At 41.7% G+C, this 21,475-nt stretch overlaps 2 protein-coding genes across 8 annotated transcripts in view; one reads left to right on the top strand and one right to left on the bottom strand.

Moving 5' to 3' along the window:
• ptpn11b (protein tyrosine phosphatase non-receptor type 11b) overlaps positions 1–21,475 on the bottom strand; it is a 98,179-nt gene that overhangs the window by 8,491 nt on the left and 68,213 nt on the right. For 2 of the 6 annotated variants that reach the window (XM_061736769.1, XM_061736770.1), the window contains exon 16: positions 17,906–19,923. The gene's annotated coding sequence lies outside the window, so the exon portion shown is untranslated. Of the gene's footprint in view, positions 1–17,903; positions 19,924–21,475 lie in introns of those variants that run through there. The other 4 variants (XR_009783858.1, XR_009783859.1, XM_061736766.1 and 1 more) reach the window with 4 other exon arrangements.
• Positions 487–11,535, top strand: LOC133457457 (RING finger protein 223). 2 transcript variants are annotated; one of them, XM_061736773.1, is made up of 2 exons: positions 487–750; positions 9,953–11,535. In XM_061736773.1, exon 2 carries the CDS (start codon positions 10,006–10,008, stop codon positions 10,729–10,731), a length of 726 nt encoding a protein of 241 aa, XP_061592757.1. In that variant the 5' UTR covers positions 487–750; positions 9,953–10,005; the 3' UTR covers positions 10,732–11,535. The 2 variants fall into 2 exon arrangements, with proteins under 2 accessions (XP_061592757.1, XP_061592756.1); XM_061736772.1 differs by lacking the exon at positions 487–750 and adding an exon at positions 2,515–2,724 and having other exon boundaries at positions 9,953–11,533.

Here is a 21,475-nt window from a genome sequence, read left to right as displayed (position 1 = left end):
TGCAAAGTAAACACGCATCAGCGGAGAGTCACCAGTCTGGATCAACACACACCGAGGTGGAGCAACAGGTTATTCATTCGGAGCTCTGCTCCTGCAGGAAGTCGCTGCTTATCGGCTGCCGACATGGAAATGAATCTCTTCCACGTATGGTGCAATTTAAAAAAAACACCCAGGATGATGCAAAACCTGTGTAGCTTGAGTGTCTTTTGTGTTTAATGTCACTTTGGCCTCGACTCAGTTTGCATAAACTCTGCTGGCGTCTGTAATAAAATAAATAAATCAGCCTGCATACAGCGACAGAGGTGAGGGGTGGGTGTGTGTGTGAATGTGAATAGAGTCAAGGAGTGGCGTGAGAGGACAAGAATGTTTATTGCTCTTCCTGAAGTCCTGAGACCCCCCCCACCTCAAGGCCAAGACTCTGAATTTGCATAGAGAGCTAAAAGAAGGAGCTGACGGAGCAGGGCAGGTGGCAGAGGCCAACCAACGCCAAGCAAGGAAGACACCAACACAGCCAGCTTTTACCGGGCCTCTCGACACACACACACCCCCACACACACACACACACCAACACACACTTGTGACTCCAGCGGAGTACCAGACCACAGAGGGGGGACCTCGGCAGCCATAATTAAAACCTCCAAACCTCCTGCCTGGATCTCTGGAGCCCGGCTCACTTTGACTCCATCAACATGCCGGAGGACCTGCAGTGAGATCAAGAGAAGATCGGCTGACGGCTTCATCATCCAGCAGGTAAAATTAACCTCTGAAGCTCCAGGGTTTCACCTGCGAGGTTCTTAACTTCAAACCGGTCTGTGGCACGAGAAGTGTTTTACTCAAAGCAGGCCAGCTGACAGTCTTGCCGGGGCCCCGGACAAAATAATCTAAGATGGGCCCCCCTACGCCCGGATCTCTCCTTCTCCCTCTTCCTCTCCTCTTCCTCTGCTCTTCAGGTTTTTATACAAGCTAATGGATGTTAACATTAGAGCTAGCCAGTTAGGTTAAGTTACAAGGTTGGTAAACGTTGGCTGCGCTGTTTCTTACCTTGCTCTACGCTGACTTTATTAATTCCAGCTTCACCGTCATCACCCCTTTTTAAAATATTTGTGTAGAGAATCTCTGAGGCCTCTATTTTCTTCTTCTCTTTTCTCTTCTTTTCTGAGCACCGGTCTTGTGCTGACCGGACATTTTGACCATTCTAATGGTTGAATTACCGTATTTTCTGGACTATAAGCCGCTACTTTTTTCATGGGTTTCAACCATGCAGCTTATACAAAGGTGCAGCTTTTCTGTGGATTTTTCTTCCACCACTCGGGGCGCTCTAACCGGAATTAGAATCAAAACTAAGACAAAATAAATGCAAAGAAGAATACGCTACTTCTAGGTAGAAGCAGATTTCAAACAGATAAATAAATACCGGTTATTTTCTCTTGGTTCTGTCCCGTTTTAATCAGTAAAGTTGCTGCCGTGTTAAAAGACACTGTTAGGAAAGGATCTATTTAGTATAAACATGTACATCATTTACAGTTCAAAATCCTTCTGTACATGTAGTAAATATCTAATCTAACAACACAAATATCTGCGGCTTGCATATCTTTTTTGTTTTTTTTTTTAAATAGAGCGCATGCGGCTTATATGCAGGTGCGGCTTATAGTCCAGAAAATATGGTAAATGATAACATAAAATTTAGATCAGCGGCCAAACCATTTTTGTGTTGGGGGTTCTTGACCACAAGGACAATTAGGAAGGAAACAAATAACAAGCTTTTATGTAACTCAAATACTACATATTTTTTCCACAAATAGGCATATTTTGAAACATTTTGAAAAATGATTCCATAATTTAAGGAGAATTAAAAAAAAAAAAAAAAAAAAAAAAAAAATTCCCAGTTCTGCCCCCCCCCCCTACCCTGGGCCCGGGACACAGACCCGTGTCCCCCCCTATCGGCGGGCGTGACTCAAAGTCTTGTTTAAATGCCATCATCACTTCATTCAGAGGGGAAAGACTCTTTTTCTCTCCCCCACAGAATAAGTTAAAGTCAAACCCAGCTGATTAGGGACCACTGGGTTCATCTGTAATAAATTAACTTCCTTTGACTCTTCAAATGTCCTCAGCTGGGTGGAACTCGTCATTTTCAGCAGTTTAAGCCCCTTTAGAGGAGCGTTAGATCCCTGTCCTGCAGGTCGGGTCGGGGAGTCCTGGGTGCCTGCGTGTGGTTTGCCTGCACCGTCTCCTGTACTTTCACAAACCGCTTCCTGCCTGTTTCTGCCTCAACCGGCTTCAACGTTCAACCGTCTGCGGCGGCCCCCCTCATTGCAAACATCAGGTAGATCAGGTTTCATTTGCTTTGCAAACTGAGAACTGGTCGTGCAGCATTGTGGGTGACCGTTGGGCAAAATATACAACACACACACACACACACACACACACACACACAGGGCTGAGCCCGACATAAAGGAGCCACACAACGTGATAAATGGCTTTCCGTTAGACCTGGAGGAGGAGGGGAGACAAAGGTCCTCCCTAATCTGACTCCACCTCGAACAGGTCAGCAGCTCAGGTGGGAAAACACTCTCACAGCTGAAAGCTGCAGGTGGGAACTGGACAAACCCACCCCACGTCCGAAGAGTTCTGGGTTTGGTATGCACGTCGTCTGAGTTAATATCCAACTTCCAACCCTTTTGTTGCGGATTTCTTTCCCTCCACGTGGCTACTTTTGTCTAGAAGGTGAGAGCTTTGCTGGAATTACTTTACCATGTTTTTGTTACCATGTTTTACCACGTTTGTTGTGCAAATGTGCATCAAGACCTTCACCTTGCACTCTTAAGATCTGACAAGTTGAGCTTTTGAGCTTACTTAAAATAATCTAGGAAACCAATTGCACTTAAAAAAGTACTAAAAAAGTTTACTTTATATTTACTTTAAACCTAATTGTATTTGACTGTGTTACTACTATTTTTCTATTGATGCCTCTTGTTTTTGCACTATCCCCTTTGCTGCTGTAAACTGCAAATTACCCCTCTGTGGCACTATTAAAGGATTATCTTAAAACTTAAAAATATAATAAACTTGATCTTTTTTACTTAAATTAGCCAAGTTAGTCTGACTTAACTGAATAGTTGTGTTTACTTTATTTAAAGTAGCATGTATAATGATGTTGACTTTTGTTAGTGTAAAGCTAGAATGTGACTACCGCCTTACACAGTAAAAACAAAAGGTTTAATTTACCTGAAAAGTGGTTCAGATAGTGATGTAACAGGTCAGTTTAACGTTTTTTTAAAGTTAAAATGGTCCGATACCTTCTGAATGGACAGCTTTAACAAAAGAAACCACATCCGTTGCTAAAAATCACTGAAAATGTATAACGTGTCCAGATACATTTAGACATCCTAAAAAGGTTAAAGATCCATCCCAGAGCTGATACTTGAGTCTTGTTGCTCCATTTTATTGCAGTAGTCTCATTACTTGTTAAATTAAACTCAAAGACCCCGTGCTAATGTTATTAATTAACATTAGGACATCTGTGTATCCTTAAGTGCATAAAGTCTTAAACCTGCATTTTAACTTTTTTATAGCGCTTTGATGCACGGATGACTGATATTTATAATATGATCACACGTAAAGGTAACATTGCATCTTCATTGATAACAAAAACTATTATCCTTTACACTTGAAGTGCTCGTTACTACTAATTCTATCAATATTCCATGTTTTTTTTGTCTTTCCATTCATTAAAGCTGCGTAACCGTGTCTGTAAATATTAAAACGTGAAGCACTGCCCAGTCTTTGGACATACAGTACAGACCAAAAGTTTGGACACAATTCCCCATTTGTTTGAATGAGAAGGTGTGTCCAAACTCTTGCTCTGTACTGTATGTGCAGCCGTTTCCTAACAGTGGTTCGTTGTGAAGAGTCAAAAGCTGTAGAGGAAATAGAGTGAGGTTTAACTCAAGTTACTGCGGGATAAATACAAATAAGACCACACCCAATAACTAATTCACACCTCTCATATTCTCTGTTGTTCTTTCTCTCTGTCTGATCTCTCTTTTCCTGCTCAGTCCGGCTGGTCTTCAGCAGACGGGTTTCCCCTTAAGATCCAGGTCCTGGTCCAGGTTTCTTCCCTCCTAAAGGGGAGTTTTTCTTGCCTCTGTTTGGCTTAAGGTTTTTCTCCCACGAGGGGAGTTTTTACCTGCCATTGTTTATGTTATTTTTGTGTAGTAATTGCTTGGGTCATTTTCCGGACCTCTGGAAAGCGCCTAGAGACAACTTCTGTTGTAATAGACACTATATAAATAAAATTGAATTGAAAAAGGTTGACACGCTGCAAAAACTAATTTCCAAGAGAATGAAAAACGGCTTGTTTCGAGAAAATTAGAAGTATTTTAAAACATTTAGCTAATTTGCTTATAAATGAGACAATTTAAACTAGATTTAGGAATATTGGGCTTATTTCTATCCTAGAGGGAACGTTGTTGTTGCAGAGGTGAATGGCTGAGATGCGTCGGTGAAAATACCACAGGAGTATTGTTGCCATTGTTTATGTAATAATTGCTCGGGGGTCATGTTCATGTTCTGGGTCTCTGGAAAGCGCCTAGAGACAACTTCTGTTGTAATGGACGCTATAATTGAAATTGAATACCATAGAAGAGTCGCTCTATTCAAACACGACTTCACAGCTCCGTTTGTAGCAGCTGGTTCAGGTTCTCTTCTGCTGGATGTTATTATTTAAAACTGGCATCACAGGTTTGTGCTGTCCACTTCAGCAAACGCAGCATGCTGTTAAGTATGATGGAGATGATGAATAATCCTACACTGAAAATGTGTAATTTAGTGAACCATTTGGGTTTTCGGGGGAACTGTGACATCACAGGCCTTAATCAGCCCTGAACAAAGCAACAGGGTTATGTCATGCCAGAGTTTATGATTCATTAGTCACAAGCACAGAAAATAATAATAATTTGTCACCTTTAAATTATTTTTCATCATAACGACAAAAACAAATACAGGACTGTCTCAGAAAATTTGAATATTGTGATTTTCTGTAATGTAATTAGAAAAACAAAAATGTCATACATTCTGGATTCATTACAAATCAACTGAAATATTGCAAGCGTTTTATTATTTTAATATTGCTGATCATGGCTTACAGTTTAAGAAAACCCAAATATCCTATCTAAAAAAATTTGAATATTCTGGGAATCTTAATCTTAAACTGTAAGCCATAATCAGCAATGTTAAAATAATAAAAAGCTTGCAATATTTCAGTTGATTTGTAATGAATCCAGAATGTATGACATTTTTTTTTACAGAAAATAAAGAACTTTATCACAATATTCTAATTTTCTGAGACAGTCCTGTATAATACTACCAATACTAATCCCCCCCCATCCCTCTGAAGCGCGTCTGAACACACCAGAGATGTGGGGAGAGGTTCATGCAGGAATGTCAAGGGTAGATGGAGCGATTAGTCGCAGAACAACCAGGGACTTTGTGCATGAGGGAAACCTGCAGCACAAGCAGCCGGAGGACGGAGAACACCTGCACTCGGACATCCGTCACACACCAACGGCCTCCTCCACCTCCGTGTGGCGTAAGACACACACGTGCTCAAGACTCTCCGGGTACAAAGAAGAAAGAAAAGAAAATCTTGGCGTGTTGCCTTATCCTTCACTACAAAAAACAACCCTAATATTAATTAATCAAGTCAAATATCTTATTTTGAGATAAAATATTTTGACTAGAATTCTTAAAAATGAGCAAAACAGTCTACTGGTGATGTGTTGTTGCAATAGTAAATTCAGACTTTTCAGATTCAGACTGTTTTGCATTTTTAAGAATTCTAGTCAAAATATTTGATCATACCCTTTTGGCAAAAGTGTTTTTGCTCAAAATGAGTGTCTAATTTTCTGAAACAAGGCTTCTTTTATTTATTTTTTTAAACTTTAAAGTTATTGCATTGCAGGTGATCATTTCATACTAATCTATACTTTGGATAGAGTTAATTGTGAGTACAGCAGAACAGATTAAAATAATTTTTATGTGCTTGTAAAAAAAAACATTTTTCAACGCTTTGAAAGTTGCGTTTGCTGATTTAGAAACAAACGTCATTAGTGGTTTTTGATACCAAAGTTAAAGTGTGGGCAAACCTGCACAGGTCACCGTGGAGCTGAGATCCTGCCACGTGCAGCGCTGATGCAGCGAAGGACCCGCCCCGTTCTCCCATCATACCCAGTAACGAACAACGACCATCTTTCATCAGCTGTTCACGGCAACCAGGACCCGGGACGCTGGTATGGCTGGTATGTTCCTGCCAGGCCTGCAGCCCTTCTAATAAAGCTGCCCTTAAAAAATAAATTACAACAGTTAATTGGTTTTGCATCCAAACGCCAAGCTGCAGCTGGTTGGGACAGTTTGCTGTTTGTGAAGAAGGATTGAACATCTTGTTCGATCCTCCAGAATATTCAAGAACACTGCTGTCGTCACGATATTAAGATGTTTGCTATTTCCTTTACGATATTGAGTAAAATTCACCCTGGTATCGGCGATGTCAATTCCATACATTGTGCAAATGCACCTAATGTGAATCTAACAAAACGGATGTATTTTAGATATCTTAAAGGAGCCGTCTGTAAGAAATGTCCAAAACTGGTACTGCAGTCACTTTCAAAATATTGTTGAGCGGCGTGTACCCTCCCCCCCCACTCCCCACGACCAGAGGTTGCCAGGTAGGCTGCAGAATGCAGCAGGAACGTAGGCTGCCATGGCTGCGATAATTAGAGCCGAGCTGGCAACCCCGATGCCGAAACAATACTGACTTGGTGATTGGGAGATAGGTGGAGGGTGGAGCTTCAGAAACAATACTGACTTGGTGATTGGGAGATAGGTGGAGGGTGGAGCTTCAGAAACAATACTGACTTGGTGATTGGGAGATAGGTGGAGGGTGGAGCTTCAGAAACAATACTGACTTGGTGATTGGGAGATAGGTGGAGGGTGGAGCTTCAGAAACAATACTGACTTGGTAATTGGGAGACAGGTGGAGGGTGGAGCTTCAGAAACAATACTGACTTGGTGATTGGGAGATAGGTGGAGGGTGGAGCTTCAGGCCAAAACAAAAAATGACAACATAAACATCAGTTGAGGGCTGCAACTCCTCTTTTTAAACTGGAATATCCTGGCTTGAGTGCTGTTGTCAGTGACATGTATTTGAAATGAACATGATTTTTAAATGTCTGTTGACATATCGGGGTCATTTTATGATTCGTTTTATTATTTCTCTTACATACAGCTCCTTTAAGGATACAAGACGGAGTCAGTTATTTAGCTATTTTAAAGTCTACTAAGGTGGTGGCATCATTCACAATATAGCCGAGCTATTACAACAGAAAAAGTTTGAAAAAGGTACTTCCATCACAAAAAAAAAAACCCTAAGTAAAATAGTAAAACCATTAAAATAATTGAGAATAAACAAAAATAAGAATATAAAAATGAAAAAAAAAAGTAGTTCCTACCAGCAGTGTGTCATTTAGACAAAATCTGAATAGTTTTAGTTACTTTCCACTGTATTCCTGTCGATGATAAACATTACCACAAATGACTGAAGAATCAAAAGTATCAATATTTTAATCTGAGAATCGATTTTAGAGCATACAGATCCGGTATCGGAAGTATCGATATTTCAGTATCCCTAAACAGGAATTTCTGCTACTAAAATCTACTATAAATACTTTGAATGATCAACATTTAGGCTGCACAAAATCATAAATATAACTCTTAACTGCTTTGTCTTGTCGAATAAATGACATAAAGTAAAAACACTCATTTTTAACAGATAAAATTGAATTACGGCAGTAAAGTGGAGAGGTTTGAATCTAAAAGGTCCTTTACACGGTTCACCTCAACTTTTTCTTTACATTTCGAGATAAAAATGCAGTGATCTGAAAACATGAAGAACACTGTGTCCATTCCAATAGTGACACTCGTGCAGAGACTGCAAATATTGGAGATGTTCCCTTGCCCACTCAAATACCCCCGGCGTATCTGTTTGTGCTTGTTGCTGATAGTTGAGTAAATAATCCATAATCTTACTCAACTCCAAAGAAAAATCCTGCCAGGTTTGTGGGGTCATGTGGACACTGGGGGTGGGTGGGTAAATAAAAAAAAGTAGGTTGATATAAAACCAGTGGAAGGCGATGGATTAGAGAATATCGACTCAAAACATTTGTGTGTGCCCGTTATTTGATTTGGAGCGGAGTGGCCTAGCGGTTAGGGCATCATGATCCAAAGGTCGGGGGTTCGAACCCTGGCACTTTGTGCATCCTTGGGAAAGATGCTTTACTCTCGGCCTTTCCTCACTTCACCCAGGTGTATGAATGGGTACCTAGCTTTGCTAGGGGAGGTATCCATGTATCCAGGTTACCATGGTTACCACCTGTTCGTTCGCGCTGCAGAAACTGGAGATAAACACCGGCTCTATGGACCACAAGGCTCGAAAAGGACATACCATTATCCGATTTGTCTGTATTAGATTTGTGCGTAACTTGCTCGAATTTACGGACAAAATGATAATTACCAATTCAAAAAGCCTCCTACACACACAAATTGTTAAATACTCGTGCACGAAGCGCCTGATACCCACACAAACAAATGGTTTTGAGACTCTTCACACCTCCATGAAGCCTCACAGATTCGTCCTTACGTGGTGCATTTAAGTACTTGTGGAAAGCTGGGTCATCTGAACCTAGGGATGGGAATTGATACGATTTTTATGATTCCAATTCCATTTTCAAATTTGGTTCTTTATCGATCCCCTTATCGATTCTCATTTGGAGAAAAAAAAAAAAGCACAGGCAGTGTTCCTTAGTTAATTAGCTACCTGCAGTATTATCAGCCGCGGACATGCTAACGTTGCTGCTGCTGGGTCGAGAATTACTGACGTTGGTCCAGAGCGGATCTAAAACACAACATTCAGTGATTGTTATTGCATGCTCTGTGCACAAATGTTTTGCATGTTGGTGGTATTTCTTCCTTTTGAAGAAATAATCACTTGGCAAGTACTGAAATGTAACCAGACTTTCGAGCGTTTGTATCACTTGGGCGCCATGTTTACTGTTGACTGCTGCCTTATGAATGACTGGAATTGAAAATGGAATAATTTGTAAAACTTGCAAACGATTCCAAGGAATTGAAACACTGGGAACCGGTTCTCGATTCCCACCCCTATCTGACCTTCATCTGAGGCCCCGTTTACACGGAGCAAAAACGGTGGCGTTTTCATGCATTTTGGCCGTTCGTTTACACGAAAACGAAGCTCAAAGTCACCAAAAACGATCATTTCTGAAAACTCCGGCCAAAGTGGAGATTTCCAAAAACTCAGTTTTCACGTTTGCTTGTAAACGGAGATTTAGGCTTCAGAACGTCACATTATGCAACAGAAGCGTCACCAGCATCATTTGTGCGACCTGTGTTTACAATTTGTTTGGCCACGTCAATATTTTCTTATATTTTACCTGTTTTATATTCTAAAGTCACACTTAAAAGTAACTCCACTTCTCTGTCACTCCAAACGAAAGACTCTCGTTCCGTCTTGGAAGTACCTGGCAGTCAAGGCTGATTTATGGTTCCGCGTTACACCAACGCAGAGCCTACGGCGTAGGCTACGCGACGACGCGCACCGTACGTAGGCTACGCCGTCGATTTAACGCGGAACCATATTATTCAGGCTTTTTTTCCAGGATTCTGATTGGCTAGCATGACTTTACGCTTCTCGTTACACTGCCCCCTGCAGGTTTGGATGCTCATAGCACCTTAACAGCGTATTCATGCGGGTTCGTGTAAACGAGGATATTTTTCAAAACGTAGAGGGGGAAATATCCGTTTATGTGTAAACGTGGCCTGAGTCAAGCGTTACTTCCCTGAAAGCGTGAAAACTAATCTGTGCTTCCATGTTTTCTCTCAGGCCCTCAAAAGGAGATCGGTCAAAGAAGGGGGGAAAGTCTCACGCATCTGGAGATGGATGAACACGCACGGCCGGTTTGGCACATGCAGCTGCCCCCCCAGGACGTGCCGGAGGAGCTGCAGAAGAAAGCGTCGGTGGCCAACCAGCCGGAGTGCTCCATCTGCTTCAACACCTACGACAACGTCTTCAAGACGCCCAAGCGGCTGGACTGCACCCACACCTTCTGCCTGGAGTGCCTCTCCCGCCTCATGGCGGTGTCTCTGGCGGACGGGGACGACCGGGGGGGCGGCAGCGCTCGCCTCTCCTGCCCGTTCTGCCGCCACCCCACCACGCTGCCCGAGGACGGGCCGCCGGCGCTGGCCACCAGCCGGGAGCTGCTGTGCCGGCTGCCCAGCCACCAGCAGCAGGAGGAGCCCGTGTGGCTGGAGGGAGAGAAGCTGTGCTACAAGAGTCTCCGGCAAGAGGCCGAGGTCGGCGCCCCCGACAGCCCCACCGCCTTCTGCATCTGCATTGACATTGGCGCCAGCAAGGCGGTGGACGACGCCCCCGCCGAGACACGGCCCACGACCTTCCGCCTGATGGACAGGCTGGCGGACTGGAAGAGGATGCTGCTCTTCGTGGTGCTGATGGTGCTGCTGGTGGTGGTGGTGTTGTGGCCTCTGCAGTGCGTCTTCAGCACCGGAAACATGAGCTGCACGAGGGAACGGCCACAAAACCCCACTTCCACAACCGCCACCACGTCTTTCCCCGTCACCAGACTGTCCGACCTGAAAGGATAAACTCTCAAAAACTAACGTTCGTGTAGATAATATGAAGTGACTTTTGTAAATTTGTGGGGAGATCCGGTGACGTCACTCCACAACCGACCTCAGACTTTCTGTAAGACTATGATTTCTAACAAGCGGAGCTCGTGACCCAGTTAAAGTCCCAACGACGATGAGGGGAATTCAAAAGACACAAAAACACACACGGATGCCAACTTTTTGCACTTTAATCTTGTCTGCATTTTGAAATGAGATAAGAGCATGTTGTCTAACAGGTTTGACCACAGGTTTGGGGGGGGATGCCAGTGTCAACTCTGCGTTGAGCAACGAAGGTTTGCAGTTGTATCCAGGCCAAAAAGTGAAGCTTCATGAGCTGACATTTACTCGTTAAAATGTGAACTTTGAGTTAATAAAACTAAATTAAATCCAGCTGGCTGCAAAGAGGTCCATTACATAAAGAATGAATTGTGCCGACTAAAAAAAAACTTTGAGTACCGTATCTTTGGTCGTGTCTTTCTATGTCCTTGTTTGATAAGACGGTCAACATTGAGATCTTGTATAATATACTATATTTTCTGGACTATAAGCCGCTACTTTTTTCATAGGTTTTGAACCGTGCGGCTTATACAAAGGTGCGGCTATTCTGTGGATTTTTCTTCCACTGCTCGGGGCGCTCTAACCGGAATTAGAATCAAAACTAAGACAAGATAAATGCAAAGAAGAATACGCTACTTCTTCTTTAGCAGATAGAAGTAGGTAGAAGCAGATTTCAAACAGATAAATAGATACATAAATACCGGTTATTTTCTCTTGGTTCTGTCCCGTTTTAATCAGCAAAGTTGCTGCCGTGTTAAAAGACACTGTTAGGAAAGGATCTATTTAGGTACACACATGTACATCATTTACAGTTCAAAATTGTTCTGTACATGTAGTAAATATCTAATCTAACGACATAAATATCTGCGGCTTGCATATCTTTTTTTTTTAAATAGAGCGGATGCAGCTTGTATGCAGGTGCAGCTTATAGTCCAGAAAATACGGTAAGTCCGTTTTGAGGGATTCAGAGCCACTTACCTGTGTGTTTTAGGTCAGAAATGGGGGCGTTCTCTTGCATGATGTTTCCCTGCTCCAACACTCCCGGATACAAACAACAGTCATTCACAGACCTTGATAACGACCATTAACGCGAATCAGGTGTGTTTTAGATGTTTCCCCTGCTACCTCACACCTGATTCAAATTAATCGTCATCAGCTTGTCATAAAGGTCTAGACCAGGGGTCACCAAGCCTGGTCCTCGAGGGCCGGTGTCCCTGCAGGTTTTAGATGTTTCACTGCTTTAACACACCTGATTCTAATTAATCATCGTCACCAGCTTGTCATCAAAGTCTGGATAGTTCTGTTGATGACACAGTCACTTTTATCATGGTGCAATGAAGCAGGGAAACATCTAAAACCTGCAAGGACACCGGCCCTCGAGGACCAGGCTTGGTGACCCCTGGTCTAGACAACTCTGTTGGTGAGACAGCTACTTTTATCACGTGGTGCTGCTGACGCAGGGAAACATCTAAAACATGCAGGACTGTGGCCCTCAGGGACCAGGGTTCCCCACCGCTGTTTTGAAACGTCCATCCATCATCTATACCTGCTTTATCCTTTGCAGGGTCACGGGGGTCTGCTGGAGCCTATCCCAGCTATTTTCAGGCGAGAGGCAGGGGTTACACCCTGGACAAGTCGCCAGTCCATCACAGGGCCACATATACAGACAAACAATCAGACACACTCACATTCACACCTATGGGCAATTTAGAATCATCAATTAACCTAGAATGCATGTTTTTTGAGGGAGGAAACCGGATTACCCGGAGGGAACCCACGCAAGCACGGGGAGAACATGCAAACTTTTGAAACGTTTCCCGTCTTTAACACAAAATTCACTCCACTTCCTGGCGTAGACAGAGTCCCAACTGACAAACCGAGGTCATTTTAACTTTCGAACCGGTTTTTCTCGGGGTGCTAAGGAGAGCCAAGTCATTACGTCAGTTACCTACGTTGCTGAGTTTGAATTGGTGCTCAAATTGAAGCAACAACCACGTATTTGCTCTAATATGGACTTGATCCACGTATGACCCTCCGTGGACAATATCGATAAAGACGGGTTGTCTCCTCCTCAAACCACTGCTGCTTTGCTGCATTCATGTTAATTCGTTATTTGAAAATGTCGCCGTTTCACTTGCTATTGCCGTTGGTCTTAACAACTCCAACCCCTCCGCTTACGTACAGGACTGTCTCAGAAAATTAGAATATTGTAATAAAGTTTTTTATTTTCTGTAATGCAATTAAAAAAAACAAATGTTATACATTCTGGATTCATTACAAAACAACTGAAATATTACAAGCCTTTTATTATTTTAATATTGGTGATTATGGCTTACAGTTTAAGATTAAGATTCCCAGAATATTCTAATTTTTTTAGATAGGATATTTGAGTTTTCTTAAGCTGTAAGCCATGATCAGCAATGTTAAAATAATAAAAGGCTTGCAATATTTCAGTTGATTTGTAATGAATCCAGAATGTATGACATTTTTGCATTACAGAAAATAAAAGGACTTTATCACAATATTCTAATTTTCTGAGACAGTCCTGTAAGTGGTTCTTTCCTCTAGTCCAGCGAAGAGTTTGTTCTACCTTGGAACCGTTTTTTCTGGCCCGGAGCCAGTTCTTTGTCAGTGGAAACAGAAAGCTCGGTTCCAGATCCAGCCCTGGAACCGGTTTGGTGGAAAAGGGGTGTGTATATATATGTGTGTATGTGTGTATATATATATATATATATATATATATAGATATATATAAGCGTACTAAGGCCCGTTTGCACAGGAACCTCCTTCTGGTCGCCACCACCTTGTTATACAAGTCCGTACCTGTAAACTACTGCAGATACTGTAGGTGCTAAAGACAGGAGAGGTCATGGTCTCTGCTTCCGTAGAACTGGATCAGAACCAGGGGCCGGAATCACCAATATGTTCTTAAGAACAATCTTAAGAAATGTCCTAAGATCTAAAATTAAGAAGTTCATAAGAAAGTTCTTAAGTGCAATTCCTCAATATTTTCTTAAGAACTGTCATTTCTTACGAATTTCTTATTTTTCCTACTTAAGAACTTCTTAAAATATGTCATTGCATTGCACGCGCCAACAAACAACATTTATACAGGTAGTTTGGTCTTAACCGTCAGTCACTCACTAAACATGGAGAAGGAGAAAAAGAGATGCAGGAACTTTTCAAGGTTATGGTGGATGAGATTAATGTGTGAAAAAAAAAATACTATTGGGGAAAATTAATAATTAACTACCATGCCAACTAACATGCTAACAAACAGTTAACAGGCTCTTTGTTTAATTAATTACAAAGTATATCCTCAAACTATGACCTACTAGTCTAAACTTGTCTAAAATGTGTTGAAAAAGGTGATATTAGAGGCTTAACCTTTTCACAGAAGACATTTTAAGACAGGTCAAGGTTGTCTTAAAGTTAAGAAAAAAGTCAAGAACTAATTTGAGAACTTTTATTTCAAGAATACCATTTATTCTTAAGTTTTTTCTTAAGAAGAAACTTAAGAAGAAAGTTGAGAAAATACTTAGAACTTTTTTGGAGAATATGACTTCTTCTCTTTTTTCTTCTTAAGACTGAACTTGATGAGATGACAAAAAATGACACTTAAGAAGATTTTTTTTTTTAAGAATGTTTGTGAATCCGGCCCCAGGACATTTATGACCAGACAGGCAAGTCTTTCAACTCAGGAATATTCCTTTAAAAATACCTGATCCCAATATATTTTAAGCTTCTTCTGACCAATCTCATATCTATTTTTGATTGGATTTTTATTAATAACTGAAATGAAGCATCTCCGGATCAGCCATGAAATACGACTCAAAGTAAAAAAAAAAAGAAGAATTACTGAATAATCCAAAATGTATCTTTAATTTTCCATTTATAATGATCAATACAAAATGAAAACAAAGTGTCGGTGGCACGCTGTTAAACAAACCGCCCCCTATAAATATCGTCCGTGCGATGACCTTTGACCCGACACTAAATCAGACCCTTCCTTTGCCAGGACTGGAAGTGGACTCTATTCCTGGACGAGCTGAGTCAACACGAGGAAAAAGTTGTTTTATGGGATTTCCCAGGACGGGTTTGCACGTAGTTGATACGAGTCTCGTGCTGAATCGATCACAGGGGCCATAAAAGTACAACTTCTCGTAGCCACAAGGAAGCGTGGTTAAACATTACATTCAGACAAAAATAAAAAAGTGCTATGTCCCAGTTTCAGAGCAGTATAATTAAATTATCAGTTTTTGTTTCCTGCTGTGACTTTGGCCTCCGACACGTGAACATTTAACCGATGGGGCTCCGATTCAAATCAGATTTTTTGGAGGGGTCAAGTGACCAGGTAAGACTTCTTCAGGATTAGTGTGAACACTAAAATCACTTCCATATATGATCCTGAATCTGACCCAAATCTGATTTTTTTCCAATTTGGCTGCAGTGTGAACAGCCCAGGCGGATTTGATGTGATTTACGTCAATCTACGTCGACATTCATCACTGTTTATCCCTGCCATAGTCCCAATCCGTTGCTTTTGCCCTCTTTTTTGCGGGTCAGATCTAAACTGCAAACAGTTCACACTGGAATCTGATATAAGCCACATTTTAAAAGCTCATGTGAACAGCCAAACAAAAAACTCGGATTTCTGAGGGAAATATCCGAACTGAGCTTTAAAACTTGCAGTGTGAACTAAAAGCGTTTTATGAAAGAGGCTGTAAATGTGTTTATTTCCTCCATTGACCACGTGGCGGCCAACGGAGACAGGTTAGGTTTTAGAGCCCGCCCTAGTGGCCAGTGGAGGAACTGCAGCTTTCTTGACCTCCGGTGTTCTGCCAATTTCTGCTACCTGCCGAAAAATGCTACTTTCGGGTTTTGCGCATGCGCACAGTCGATTTTTCAAAGTTTGCATAATTTCTTGCACAATGTAAAATGGATAATATGGGATGTTTTTAGAGTAGTTTTAGTTTTAGAGTATTTGATCCTTCAAAATACACTTACCCATGACATGAATGCATTACAATTTGTGAACATTATACGATAAAGAGGGAAAAAAAATCTTCTATCGCTTTATTTTCAGTCATTCGCCTATATTTAACCAGGCAGGTCATTAAGAACAGATTCTTATTTACAATAACGGCCTGGCTAGAGACAAGGACCACTTGGGGGGAAAAGGAAGTGGTTTAGGGAGTAAAACACAGTAAAATTGTAGCTCTACAAAAGGTAGAAAACCATTAGGTAGCATTTTTTGGCAAAGCAGCAAAAAATGGCAGAACACCGGGATCACATCTGTTTAATTAATAATAATTTATTATAATTTAATTTAATAATAATAAGACGTAGACCTTTGAGCAGGAACTCTGATGCTTTTTCAGTCCCATTGAAGTTTCACAAGCAAGTTTTAGCGTCATTTCAACCACATTATCTCAGTGTTCTGGTCCAGTTACGAGTTCGGTGTTCAGTTTCTGTCAAACTAATATGTTTGCAAGCGTTTTAAAATCACAACTGCAGCCGGACTAAAGCAATTATCTTTTTTTTTTCCCAAACATATTATAACTGCACAATGTTCTCTGCAAGTAAAAGCCTGTTTTAAATAATCTGGACTGTGAAAATGTCCCAAACTCCAGCTGATAAACCACACTAAACCAAAAAAAAAAAAGCTTTGCATTGTGCCATCATAGACTTTTATTAACCTCTATGATAATAAACCACTTTGATGCCGTTTCCGGCCGCTCATTGCATCAGCAGTCGTAGCCTATACAGCGAAAGAAAAGGCGTCTGGGTGGAGGCAGTGCAACAGGAAGAGGAATCTGGACAACACGGGGACGCCTCCATCACCACCACACCACCAATTCAGGCTGACGGCAACCGACGGAGGGACGGGAGTCAAAACAAAGCCACGTCGACATGTTCAAGTAAGTGTGAGAGGACCAGCAGAAAAGAAAAATACCGTTTCACAACCTTCACAGACGCTCACCCAGGATTCATCAACGGTGAATTTACACCAATATAAAATAATAATAAATCAGATACAATACAAAAACACAAGAATGAAAATAAAGAATAATTTTTTTTTAAAGAAAGAAAAAGCTAGAATACTACCAAAAACACACATCCACACAGCCTGACGTCAAAGGTTCAGCAGTTTCACACTTTTTCAAGTACTGATGTTTCACCAAAGTATAAACAGCTTGACCCATATAGGCAAAGTGAGATCAAATGGAGAAAAAAAAGAAAGAAATATATCAAAATGACCCACAGCGAGTCGTCAGAAACAGGGGAACAGATCCACAAATCACTTCTCATTCATCGGAGATGGATCACAGTCCCGAAGGAGAGAAAAACAAAAGAAAATAAAGGGAAAACCAGAAGGATCCCAACGTCCTTGATGTTCAAGTTCAGCGGGAGAACATCAGGTATTGCAGCATTTTAACGCCGGGCGGTCGCTGGAGGCCGTCACCGACACGTGGCGGCATTCGCTTCATACCCCGCGGCCTCTGCTCACAAGAGACGATCAATCCATCATTTAAACACACGACAGCCAACGGACGCCAGTACACGCCTCGAGCAAAAGACTTACAAAAGATTTGAAAACAAAAAAAACACAGTAACACACAAGTGTCTGGCGTCCATACCTGGCTGCGGTACGTACATGTACATTCAACAGGTAACTGTACTGTTGTCTCTCACAGTCCGGTGGGCTCGGCTCTATTATAACTTAACTCAGAGTTAAAGGGGCTCTGCATTCATTTATGAGCTAAAAAACAACCATGCGTCCGTGACCCGGCTAGTTAGTCCTCTTGGGATGATCTAAACCAGGGGTCGGCAACCCAAAATGTTCAAAATGTTCCATATTGGACCAAAAACACAAAAAACAAATATGTCTGGAGCCGCAAAAAATGAAAAGTCTTGTATAAGCCTTAGAATGTATCTATATTAGTTATAACTGGGGGAAGATTTTTTATTTTCATTATGCACTCATTATGCAAAAAAGTCGAAATGTCGAGAAAAAAGTTGAAATGTTGAGAAAAAAGTCAAATGTTGAGAAAAAAGTCAAAATGTTGAGAAAAAAGTCAAATGTTCAGAAAAAGTCGAAATGTCGAGAAAAAAGTCAAAATGTCGAGAAAAAAGTCAAAATGTCGAGAAAAAAGTCAAAATGTTGAGAAAAAAGTCAAAATGTTGATAAAAAAGTCAAAATTTAGAGAAAAAAGTCAAAATTTAGAGAAAAAAGTCAAATGTTCAGAAAAAGTCGAAATGTCGAGAAAAAAGTCGAAATGTGGAGAAAAAAGTCAAAATGTTGAGAAAAAAGTCAAAATGTTGAGAAAAAAGTCGAAATGTTGATAAAAAAGTCAAAATTTCGAGAAAAAAGTCAAAATGTCGAGAAAAAGAAAAAAGAGAAAAAAAGGAAAAAAAAGAAAAAGAGAAAAAAGGGAAAAAAGAAAAAAAAGAAAGGAAAAAGAAGGTCAAACATTTTTGAAAAAGCTCCAGGAGCCACTAGGGCGGCGCTAAAGAGCCGCATGCGGCTCTGGAGCCGCGGGTTGCCGAGCCCTGATCTAAACAGAAATGGAGCCAATTTGTGCTTCAATTAAAGGGATTATCAGAAAACCCGAACCTGAGTTCATCACTCGGACGCGGTTTTGAGGTAAAAAGCCACTGATCAGGCACAAAAAAACAAAAAAAACCTGCTTGAATCCTGAGAAGTCCACGTGGCGCCGGGGGCGTCGTCCTGCCGGGCGGCGGAGGGATACGTCAGGTCAGCAGCCGTCGGCGTCGGTGACGTCACCCGTTCCAGGTTTTAAACTTGTGGCTGATCAGTGAATCTACTCTTAAATCAAAGCGGGATATTTTCGTGCTCCGGATCCGGAGGCTAAAAATAGCCAACAATCTGCTCGATGGCACAAAGAACTTCCCCGCCGTCCCTTCATCAATGGCTCCGGCTTACCAACGCCGCTTTCATCAAGCCTGGATTACGGCCATCTTTCTAAATTACTTTTTGAAGACAAATCTATTCTTCAATCTCGGGCGGACGGCCATCTGGTCCGTCGTAATCGGCCCTTTTTTCCTCGTCGCCTCGCGGCGATCCCGCCTGACAGATGCTGAACCGCGTCAGAGCCGCTGATTAAGGAGGGCGGCCGGGCCGAGAGGACGACGGCGGCGCGGGCCAGATCCCCTGCTGTCCGTTCAGGGCCCCTCCCCAAACACAACCGGGGGGGGAGTCGTCGCCGCCTCGGCAAAACGTCCCCGAGCGCAATCTCACACGGGCGTCTAAAATGTTCTTTTAACCGTCATTTCACATGTTGCACAACCATAATTACAAAATCATCAACTGAAACACACTCAATCATGATAGAGCTCGAGGGAAACACGTGAAAAAAAAGGGAAAACAAATGAGTAATTTTCCTCCCAGCGGGGCCCCGGGGACCGAAACGAGAGGACAGAGCGAAGCTTCCCTGTAATCAGCGTTTTTTGTCAAAGAACATTGACTGAACAGCTTTGATTTGTTTCATTTACAAGAGCGAGCGTCGAGGAAAACATCCAACTCCCACACTTTTATCTAAAAGAAAAGAAAAGAAAAGAAAACAAGAAAATAATGATGCAAATAAAAATTAAATAAATAGAATAGTTCACCTTTACACCCAAAATTAAAATGACAAACAGTAAGGAGGGGGGGGGGGGGTTGCGTAACCCTGGCCGTCACTCAGCAGCCGGTAATAACAGCCACAGCTGGAGAGAGAGAGTCTGAGGTCAGAGTTCAGACGGCAGAGACGAGAGCGAGGGGGGGTGAGCGGCGGGTCCGACCTCGGCCCCCCCGGGATCCCAGGGCTCCAGGTGAGTTCAGGACGGGGGGGGTCCGTCCCCCTCCAGCAGAGACGGGGCAGCAGGTTGAGCTGGACGACGGACGCGTCACAAGGCACTTGTGCTGGTGGAGAGAGGGGGGGCTGGACGCTGCAGACCAACCCCCGACCTACACACGGGTCGGGTCGACTCCAGACTGAGAATCCATGAGGTGATGGTCATGTGACCACAGGCTGGTAGAGCGCTGCACACCTCCGCCCCCCCCAGGTGGGACTTTCAGATGCTGGTGAAGCCACACCTCCGCCGGAGCTGCAAGCAAAGATGTCGATAGTAGGAATTAATGAGTGCTGTTGCTCCGAATCTCCGGGAACAGAATCAAAGTCATTTCAAGTCTTCAATCTGATGCTAAAAATCCCAGAATTCCAACTTGTTGGGATGCGTATTATTAATTATTATTATTATTATTATTATTATAATAATACACTTTCTCAACTCAACTCAAATCAACTTAATCTTAATTTATAAAACAATCGAGGTTGGCCAAAGTGCTGTACAGTTAAAAACAGCTGAATAAAAGGCATATATTACAAAGATAAAATAAATAGAATAAGATCAGTACAAAATACAAAAATACAATGAAATAAAAGAATAAGAGTAAAATAATTAAAAATTTGAATGTTTGAAATAACATTTTGCCAAAATCCACTAAAACGGATCAAAAGCAGGGAACTTTCTGTACAGTTACAAAGCTCAGACAGCTTTAATTTTGTTCAGATTTTCTGGTATTATGTTTCTTTTCCACATAAATGATGAAGAGACTATTTGCTTGCACCCCAGCTGTTTTTGTTTTTTTTCCATCCAGTTTCTGCAATAAAAATAACACATTCAGATTTTTTTGTGTGTTTAAATGTAATGTTTGCAGCAAAGCCGAGACACATTAACATATATACATACACATATACATATATATATATATATATATATATATATATATATATATATATATATATATATATATATATATATATATATATTATCATGCATTTTCCATGTTTTTATAATATATTACAGACTGAGTGCTTCAAAAGTGATAAACTATGGTTATGTGACACGATGTGAAGTATGTGATAGAGGACGAACTGTAGAGCTTTAAAAGTGAAGCAAAACTTCAGCTGGAGCGAAAGAGATTCAGGTTGTACCAATAAAATACGTCTGTCGTGCTTGGAGTGGACGGCTTTAACTAAAATGAAGCTTTGCAGCTAAAACATCTGCAGGACAGAGATGTGATGTTTGGCGTAACGATGCGGCGCACGCCCGTCAACCTCCCATCAATCATGAAAGGATTCGTGGCAGTGAAGAAGCTTTGAGGACTCTGCAGCTCCGTCTCTGAGTTCCTGCTGCGCTCTGCTCAGAGATTTCCATCAAAAATAGACTAAACACGTATTTTTAGTCACATGGTTCAGGGATGCTTCGGCTGCATTGTCTTTTAACTTCCTCTGTGCCCCGTTGGGGGCGTGGGGGGGGTCTTTAGTTCATCACAGAACAAACGCAGTTTGATTTCCGCTGCTCCAACCTTTACTGATTGTTTACACCTATGGCTGCATGGGCGATATGGCCTTGTATTAATATCTCGATATTTTTAGGCCATGTCACGATACACGATGATATATATCTCGATATTTTGCCTTAGCCTTGAATTAACACTTTGATGCCTACAATCACACCAGTATGATAATTCTATATGTCTACATTAAAACATTCTTGTTCATACTGCATATGCTAATTTTAAACTTTCATGCAAAAAGGGGGAATAAGTCAAATTTACCAAAACTGTATTTATTAAACAGTTACTAAGCTGTGA

This window comes from Cololabis saira, chromosome 12 (assembly GCF_033807715.1).
Source record: "Cololabis saira isolate AMF1-May2022 chromosome 12, fColSai1.1, whole genome shotgun sequence".
NCBI classification, from domain to species: domain Eukaryota; kingdom Metazoa; phylum Chordata; class Actinopteri; order Beloniformes; family Belonidae; genus Cololabis; species Cololabis saira.
Note: the sequence above shows the minus strand (reverse complement) of the source record. Positions and strands in the feature narration are given on the sequence as shown.